Source organism: Spinacia oleracea, chromosome 5, assembly GCF_020520425.1.
Source record: "Spinacia oleracea cultivar Varoflay chromosome 5, BTI_SOV_V1, whole genome shotgun sequence".
NCBI classification, from domain to species: Eukaryota; Viridiplantae; Streptophyta; class Magnoliopsida; order Caryophyllales; family Amaranthaceae; genus Spinacia; species Spinacia oleracea.
Window position 1 is genome coordinate 26,492,005 of NC_079491.1, and position 9,811 is coordinate 26,501,815.

Below are 9,811 nucleotides of genomic sequence, written 5' to 3' on the forward strand. Positions count from 1 at the left end.
AAATACACATTGAGACGACCAAAACAAGATCTCACATAAATGTATTTTGAAATACGTATAGGAAAGAAATTAGAAAATTCTTTTCAATTGTAAATAGTGACAAGGTTCTAAAAGAGACAAATAATCAAGAACAGATGGAATATTATTGCGGAATATTAAAATATTTCAAACTTAGTTCAGGTAAAAAATTAACATACAAGTAATTACAATACACAAACATAAACGTATATGGTTTTTATCTATCCAAATGACATGCATGTGTTAATCATATGAATAAAATTAAGTTCATTCAAAGCACCAAATTAGGCAATTAGGGAAGGTAATCAAACGCTATCAATGAAAAAAGAAGTTAATCAAAATATCAAATCATATCACAGGATATGCAAGTAAAAAGCAATGCAAGATAATTCTATACACATTATAATTAAGTAAAAAAATATATGGATGAGAAATATCATGAATATCTCCCAATAATTAATTACCAAATTTGACCATTATTCCCATAGTCATAAAAATAAAATTTCATAAAAAATACAATTTTGCTTTGTTACTTTAATAATCATTTCGGCCCTATAAAATCACTTGCATACAAGTTGTATTCAACCATTAAAATTAACAATGAGGCCCACATTATTTCACTTGCTCGTGCAATCACTTTTATTATCCTTAATATTACTCGTATGTGCAAATGCTACAACTATTCCTAGGAGTAGAAGAGTGCTCACCAATCTAGCAACGCAGTTTGAGGCCATCTACCAATTTGGCGACTCTCTTTCTGACACCGGTAACTATGTTCGAGAAGGTGACGGGGCAAACTCCGCCTACAACAAGCTCCCTTATGGCCAAACCATTAACCACCCAACGGGTCGTGCCTCTGATGGCCTTATCATGGTGGATTATATTGGTATGCTTCTTGGACTTGGCTATATATATGACATATCCCTTACAGGTCTTGTATATTGTAATTCCGGGTTCCTTTGTTTTTTTATGCTCACTTGGTTTAGATTTCATAAACGATTACGTGTGAGAGTCTTAGGGAGACCTTTGCAAAATAATTATTGTATGAAATTAGTTGTTTTTTGTAATATATTAATTAAATAGTTACCAAATTAAAAGTAACAATTGACTTTCTTTAAAAAAAAATTATTTGACATTTGAATCAACAAAATAATGTCTAGTTTGACATTTTCGGGAGAAATATGATATAAGATTACATGACTTGTTTTATTTTAGGGGGAGACGCTTTACTTTTTTAAGGGATAACTTTAATATCTCATATAAAGTTAGGGTGACACAATTTTTACGTACGTAGTACTACATTACTCACTTTTGTTTTTGTATCTGTTATTGGCTAACTAACAAATTATTTCAAATTGTGCAACATAGCAACGTACTTTCATCTACCACAATTGAACCCATATCTTGCCACCGGAAGCGATTTCACGCATGGTGCAAATTTCGCTGTAATTGGCGCTGCTGCTAATGGTGGATTCAATTCCTTAGCTAAGCAACTTGATTGGTTTAAAACTCACCTTACATCAACTTTCCCTAATCCGGCAGGTAACAATATACAGAGTACTTAATAGACTAAAAACGCATTTGTATGCAATTTTGGTTACATTTCCAAGAACTATTTAATGCACATATTTACCATTAATTGTATATACTCGCATGATTCCAGCAATCAAAGAAAGACTCCAAAAGTCATTGGTGCTAATGGGAGAAATCGGAGGCAATGACTTCAATGGTCCTTTCGGTGAACACCAAACAATACAAGAAGTATCCAAGCTTGTCCCCGGAGTTGTAAAAACCATCAAAGACTCTATTGAGGTGAGTTGTTACGTGAATTAGGTTTAGTTTAGGTCGATTAATTTTGTTTATGACATGTTTGATTTGTATGAAGCTAATTATGTTGAAGTCATATATTCGGGTCTATTATGCTTGGGTTTTCTGGTTTTGGGTGCTTACTAAAACCTATACAAAATATTATTACGTAAACAAAGAGTACATGATTCAAATTTTAACTTCGTTTCTTTGTTTGATTACATTTCAGGAAGTGATAGGCCTTGGTGCTACTAATATTGTAGTCCCGGGGAACTTTCCAATCGGTTGCGTGCCTCTTTATCTTGTTTTATTCGCCACGAATGATACCTCAAAGTATGACGAACTTAATTGCTTGAAAGAATACAATGACTTCTCAAAGTTCTACAATCAACAATTGTTACAAGCCATCCAACAATTGCAACAAGAGCACCCAGATGTGGCCATTGTCTATGCCGACTACTATGCTGCATTGACTTCGGTTATTAGCAATCCTCTCAAATTAGGTAATGTTAATTTGTATAATCTTAATTAGTTATCACACCATATTTTCCAATATTTTATAGTGATGTTTTAAACATGTTTTGACAGGGATCGAGAAAAACGGCACCGAAAAGGCTTGTTGTGGAACTGGTGACAATCCTTATAACTATGGTGGGAAAAGTTGTGGCAGTCCAGGATCTGTAGTGTGTCCGGACCCAAGTAAAAGAGTAAATTGGGATGGAGTTCATATGACTCAACAAGGAAACAAAGGTGTTGCGGATCAATTACTAAAACAGTTTGTACCCGCACTTGAAAAACAACTTCTAAGACGTCGAAGAAAAAATCATTAGGTAATCGATCTTAAGATATGAATAAGTTAGTGTTTGACGATAAATTCTTGATACATTTCTTGGAAAATTTGTACAATTTAAAGCTCAGATTAATGAAGTCGGATGAGTACAATGTGTTTTTTGATCTATCTTGTTCACCGGTCATCTGCACCAATTAATTTATATGGTTCTACTTTTATAAACATAATATGTATCGTAGACTTCTAGCCGATAGCCTAACCGTCTGAACTTAATTCATCCGATATTGGGTTCAAATAAAATAACGATTATATCTATATTCTTTTTCCCGTCAAAAAAGGCTAAAATAAGTTGAAGCAAATAAATTCATAAATTATTTATTACTGGATATCAAACAAGCCATAAAAGTAATACCCGTATTTTTAACGTTTAGAATGCTATTGTGGAAACAAAAGTGATTGCACGAACAAGTTAAGTAATATGTGCCTGGTAGATATAATATGTAAATTAAATATTCTCTAGTGTGTTCTGCAAAGATTTATTTATGTGTAATTATGTAAAGTATTCTTATAACATTAGGATTGTAATTATATATCGTTTCTGCACGAGAAACCACAAAGATAATATTCTAGGGAATAGCTTAGCCGCTGACGTGTTTGACCGTTATCTCCTTTTAGTTGACCACCTGTATTGTCGTTAGACAGCCCCTGAATACGTCCGAGGGATCTTCGTACAATCTTTAAAAGTGGACAAGTGATTGTTAAGTGAGAAGGACTAGAGAGAGAGTAATTGTGCTTTTTTAGATAATGATTAGCCAGCTCTTTCAATAATTACATCAAAGTATTTATATGATTACACGGGGGTAATTATGTAATTACGTCTACTTCTACTGAATAGCTGTCCTCCTTGATTCCGGAGACTTCAAGGGCATTTTTGTCTTTTTACATCGAGTTGGGCTGACCATGTATATGGGCCCAAACAATTAGCCCCACGCTTGACATAGGAGATGACATCTTCGACATACGTGTGTCAAGCGAATTTTCACACTAATCACGATTTATTTCCCTTCTTAGTTTGTTTGCGTGAAGTCGAGGAACCTCCCCCCTTTTTCTCCGGCTGGAAAGTGTTAAATGTCGAGGAACTACGTCCCTTAGGAGCCAAGTTTTTATTTTGTGCTCGTCGAAAAACCTCATTTTAGCCTGGGTTATGTCACATGTTTTGCGTGTCGTTTGACTTGATTGACCTCTCTGTGGAGGTGATGATTGTGAGTTGTAGAGGGATATTTATTCCTCCTTTGTCGAGGAACCTTCATCTCTTGTGTCGAGGAACCTCACCCCCTTTTCCTGCTCTTGGATCGCGTGGCATCTCGTCTCTTTTGTCGAGGAACCTTACCCCCCTTTTCCTGCTCTCAGATCGAGTGGTGTTGAGGAGCACCTCCCTCGTGTTGTTCATCAAAGCTCGGTTGATGATCCTTCTTTGGGTGGGCCGTGCGTCAAACCTCCGAGTAACATCATTGACTTCGGGCAGGGGCACTCGGTCGAGGGACTTCATCGAGTAATTAATCCGTCGAGGAAGGTTCATAGAGGTAGGGTGACTTGGTTTTGAACTAATACTTAATCCGTCGAGGAAGGTCACGTTCGTGTACAAGGGTGTCAAAGAGCCTTGGTCTAGGAATTTAATGGGCCTTGGCCGAGGAGCTTCATGGGCTTGGTCGAGGAGCTTACTGCAGCCCCACGCGTCGACGAAGGATCCCCTTTCGATGTGGTCGTTGTCTTGGCCGAATCAAAGTATCGGTGATTTTAACGCTGAGGTATGATATTGTTATATCGTTAAACCTGGTATCTTATTTATCTTAGGCCGAGGCACTTCTTTTTATTCCCCTCTTTAAGTCGACCACATTAAAGCATGTCGAGGAATCTCCTCTTTAAGTCGACAACCTTCTGTTAGTGAATTCCTCGGTAGGGACGCAACCAGTAGAATTGGAGACAGAGTTGCCGAGGAACTCCTGGGGCCTTGTTCGAGGATCTTAGCTTTCCTTGATTTTTTGTATAGGAGCTTATTGCAGCCCCATGCGTTTATGAAGGGTCTACCTTCGACGTAGTTGTTGCCTTGGCCGAATTGAAACGATGATGTCGTAGATTCTGATTAGTCGAGGAGCTATAGGATGTTAATTCTTCCGTGTCAAGGAACACTCTTTTCTTATTTTTCTTTCGAGTCGTGGAACGTCGAGGAACGTTGCCTTTGTTTGATTAGTGTAGAAGGACCACCCCCTCCATTAGAGTCGAAGAATATTCTTGTGTTCGTCGAGGAACCTTCTCCATTGGTTGAGCCTTGTCGAGCTTGTTACGTAGAGTTTAACTTGATCGGCTTTCGCTTGATAATGGAAATTATATATGAGCTGTAGAGTGACACACATTCCTCCTATGTCGAGGACCACCTTCTTTCAAGTCTACCAACGTCACCCCTCCTCTCGCTTATGGGCCGCGCAACATTGAAGGGTCTCGCCTGCATATCGGGCAACCTCCTTTTGATTGAGTAGTAGCAAATGGTCGAGGAAACTCCTTTCATCTGATCAGTAGAAAATGGTAGAGGAGGTGGGATTTGTTGAGGAAGTACCCTTAACCTTCCTATGAATTTTCCAAGGAAGTACCCTTGACCTTCCTATAAATTTTGTGGAATTAGGTGAAAATTGGTTCACATTCGTTCACGTTTACTTACATTTTTGGCAATGGGGGAACGCATTTTCTCGGATTTTCGACGAATCTGTTGCCCCTTTGTTGATGCTTTGTGCAAGGGATATAATGGAATAATCCTCACTTATGGACATGTTAGTTGTTTTGTAATTGTAGCTTAATTATTGGATTTTTAGGATGAAATATGTTAACTGGTTGTTAGGTTCAATTTCTCAATTTCTCAAGGGGAATAAAGTAAAAGGTGGGAAAAAAAATTCATAAGTTTTGTGTGTATATATATATATATATATATATATATGTATATATATATATATATATATATATAGATATATTGTTTTGAAGGTTGCGAAAAGTGATTAGTATGACCCAAATAGGATAGAAAATATGGCCTGCTAACCATTAATTTGAATTAAAATATGGTCCAAAGTAGCATAAGTTTTAATTTAAATACGGTCTGCGTACTGTTAGCATGCTGTAATAATTAGGATTGTTATTTCAATTTGTCAATTCCTATTTGGTGAAAATGGCGCCTCCCATATTGAAGTTCAAGTAAGAAGGTTCAATTCCATTTTCAAGATAAAGTTTGAAGTTGAAGCTTCGAGATGAAGTCGGGATATACTGGGTCACATTTAATTCTTATGCACGCTTTAAGATATTTATTGCTTTTAAATATGTCTTGAATTATGCATGAGAATGTGGCTTGAATATGTTGCATGAGTAAGGATTTTAGTTCACTTAAAATCAAACCAACAGAGTAAAGCCTTAAGTTCCAAACTTAAAATTGAGTTAAAAGGTGCCACTCCAAAATTACACTTCTTTTTCAAGTTTCGATCAACGTAGTGATAGTTTTCCGCCAAAGCGAGGTGTTACTTCTTGATCCCAAAGGGGTAAAGTATACATTAGTTGTGAGTATATGTTGATTTCTGTTGAACTCAACGATATAAGTAAGGAGTCTTTTTATGTTGTAGAAAATTGGATAGGTTTTCCTAATAAGTTCTTAGTAGTACCCAGAGCCGTCTATAGGGAGGTCTAATATGATCTCCAGCACAGGGCCCCTAATTTTTGGGGGCCCAAAAAAAATTAGTGGTAACTTACATAGCCCAATTATTGGTTATATAGTTAATCATGCAAATAGAATGTACTTAATTGCTTTGTGGATCAATGGTATAACCTTCTCTTAATATTTCATAGGTTGTGAGATCGACCCCGAATATGTACACATTTTTTGTTTTTTAGTGTTACTCATCATTTTATTAAGTAAAGGACCTCCACATTAAAAAAAAGAAAGAAAGAATAGGGCATCCGAATTCCCAGAGACGGCCCTGGATGTACCTATCAACCAAGAGTAGTTTCTAAACTATTAGCAACAGGTTTCCTTACCTAAAATGTTTTAACGTTAAGACAAGCCAAAGCATTCTTAATTCTTTAATTATTTTGAGGAACTTGGATTCATTTTATTCACACTTACTAGAACACATATATAACTTAAATAAAATGCTTAATAATTTTGAATTATGCATGTTTGCTTGAATTTAAATTATTAAAAGCATGTATCAATGGTTATTTATTTGTTTATTCTTTTCAACTATAGTTTTCACTATGGCATTCAACGATCAAAACATCATCATTGGTTCAGAGATTTTGGATATCAAACTGAACCTAACAAAATTTCTTGATTGGGAAAACAAGCTTGTTGAGGTGCTAAGACTCAATGGCATTGAGTATACGCTTTTCAATCCTATTCCAAGCTAATTTTCAAGATACATGACTCATGAGAGACATGTCACCTGGGAAGCGGATCTCAAGAAATTTATGAGTCTCATGTCGAGCACAATCCCTAATGATTTTCGTATAAGGTTCGCAGCCTACGAGCCATTTATGCTAATCAAGCATCTGAGCGATATCTATCGTGGAAACACTGAAGAAAGAGACCAAAATATCTACGAGTTAATTAAATCAATTAAATTCCTGAAGGTTGATCTTCAAAATAGATGTTTCATGATGGATGTCTAAGAAACAAATGCTCGAATCCTTCGCTCAAAGCAGAGAGCTGGTAAGCTACTTAGAGATCATGTGAACTAAATGCTATCATTGTATGATAACTTGAGTTTGTTAGGTTCTCCAATGAGAGAAAGAATGGTTGTCTCCATCTTGCTCAACTCACTCCATGATGGATTTTGTCACTGCATGCTTTTCTATCTAAGTGAACCATGAGAAGAAACACTTGTTGAGTTTATTCAGCTAGTCAGAATGCTGAAATAATACTCGACTTTGAAGCCGAAGGTTTACTCAAGGCTAAAAGGAGATCATTCAAGAGAAGTGGAAAGTCTAAGGGTAATGCTACATCAGTTCCCAAATGGAGCATAATAAATCCACATCAAACTGCATCTGTTGTGATGAAATTGGCCATTACAAGAGAGATTTCCCCAAATCAAGGAAGATCCAAAGAATGGAACTGTCGTTCCCGCTTCAGGAATTTTTGTTATAAACTGTAAAATTGATATTTCAACTTCTTGGGTATTATATATACTGGTTTTAGCTCACACTTATGTTCCAATCCACAGGGACTAAGAAAAACTATAAAGCTTGGGAAGGGAGAAGTCGACCTACAAGTGGGAAATGGAACAAGGATTGCTGCATTAGCTAAGGGCACTTATAGTTTGTCGTTGCCCTCTGGGCTAGTATTGGAACTGAAAGAGTGTTTCCATGTTCCAAGTATTACTAAAAATATCATTTCAGTTTCTTGCTTAGATGCTAAGGGATTCAAATTTGAAATAAAAGACAATAGTTGCTTGTTTTATTTTAAAGAGATGTTTTATGTGAAGGAAATAATGCCCTTGGTCCAAGTATGCATTCTATGATAAGTCTAATAAATGCGGTTCAGTATTAATTAACAAGTTAATAATTCAGTGAGATCAAGTGAGCTGAATGCCTAGCTAGAGGCCGCTTCAGTTCAAGTGGAATTAATGATATTAATCCACAGCTTACTCTTGACTGAACCCGTAGGGTCACACAAATAGTACGTAAACGGATCAAGTATTTAATAGCATTAAATACTCCATCTATGAATATTCGGAATCGACGGATCTTGGTTTCAGTGGGAGCTGAGATCGTCACAGGCAAGAAATGAATACTCCGGAAACGATGATATTACCGGAAACGGAAATATGGATCGTATCGGAAATATAAATATTATCCAAGTCGTAGATGTTGCCGGAAACGGAAACATGGTACGTATCGGAAAATATTACCGGAAATGGAAATATTGCCAGAATCGGAAATATTGCCGGAAACGGAAATATTGTCAGAATCGGAAATATTATCGGAATCGGAAAATAATTCCGGAAACGGAAATATTAAATATTTGTTCGAAACGGAAATTAATTCCGGAATCGGAAATATTAAATATTGTTCGTATCGGAAATGAATTCCGGAATCGGAAATTTAATCGGAAGCGTATCGTACGAATAAGCATCGGACGAGGCCTGCCGGACGAGGGCCCAGCACGAAGCCAAGCCATCGCCCAGCAAGCCAAGCGCGCCACACGAACAGCCAAGGCCACGCCAGGCCCAGCGCAAGGCCAGGCCCAGCAGGCCGTGGCAGCGCGCACAGCGCGCGCAGCGCGCGCAGGAGCTACGTGGGCTTGTAGCTCGCGTAGGCCTCGCTGCGTGGGCTGCTGCTCGCACGCACGCGCATGGGCGGCCCATCGTGGCTGCCATGTGTGTGTGCGTAAGTGTTTGTGTTCATGCACGATTCCTAAATCATGCAGAGTTCGGTTAATGATTAAATTCCTAATTCTATTTGATAAATTAATTAATTAGAGTTCTTGTAGGATTCTAGGTTTAATTAATTTGTATCTGAATAGGATTCCAATTCCCTTTCCATACCCCTATAAATATGTGGCCTGGGTTCACAATTTATAACGAGTTTCAAAGTATTCAAAGTGAGTTTTTGAGAGAAAAATTCAGCCACACATCTTGCTCAAAAGTGCCGAAAATTCTAGTACCTTAAGGGCGATTCTAGTTGGTCAATCTTAAGGCGGATCCGGACGTGCTGTGGACTATCTACGGAGGGACGACACTTGGAGTCCTAAAGACTTGTTCTTGTTCGGTTCGGGCGCAGCTAGGGAGGGCACGCAACAAAGAGTATGCATCTAAATTATGCTATATGATTATGTGTAAATAATATGTAATCCTGGGTTAATGGTTGTTTCCGCATGATTTATGTAATATCATATGTATCATAACCTAACAGTGGTATCACGAGCCCCTTATTATTTTCATAATCTAATTTGCATAAACATGGTTAAATATTACAAATTTGCAAGAATTAAAAGGGGTGATTAATTTTCGTAATTGTTAATTAATTGCAAATTGCGTTTATTTAATTATACGTACGCAGTTTTTCGGCAGTTTCTTCGTTACTCATCCAAATCGAGTGATTTTTGTGTCAATTCCGCATGTAAAAGGCATTCTAAAATTTTGACAAAAATAGAATTTTTCTGCC

The 9,811-nt window shown here is 37.2% G+C and overlaps 1 protein-coding gene across 1 annotated transcript; it reads left to right on the forward strand.

Moving 5' to 3' along the window:
* The first annotated feature begins 587 nt into the window (after positions 1–587).
* LOC110785119 (GDSL esterase/lipase At1g31550-like) lies at positions 588–2,788 on the forward strand. The gene is made up of 5 exons (XM_021989560.2): positions 588–904; positions 1,387–1,560; positions 1,682–1,830; positions 2,054–2,327; positions 2,413–2,788. The coding sequence occupies exons 1-5, from the start codon at positions 619–621 to the stop codon at positions 2,652–2,654; spliced, it is 1,125 nt and encodes a 374-aa protein (XP_021845252.1). The 5' UTR covers positions 588–618; the 3' UTR covers positions 2,655–2,788.
* Positions 2,789–9,811: the final 7,023 nt, after the last annotated feature.

Coding starts and splice junctions, on each gene's coding strand:
- LOC110785119 (XM_021989560.2), top strand. CDS start 619: ATGAGGCCCACATTATTTCACTTGCTCGTGCAATCACTTTTATTATCC. Junction 905..1,386: donor TATCATGGTGGATTATATTG/GTATGCTTCTTG, acceptor TGTGCAACATAG/CAACGTACTTTCATCTACCA. Junction 2,328..2,412: donor TAGCAATCCTCTCAAATTAG/GTAATGTTAATT, acceptor ATGTTTTGACAG/GGATCGAGAAAAACGGCACC.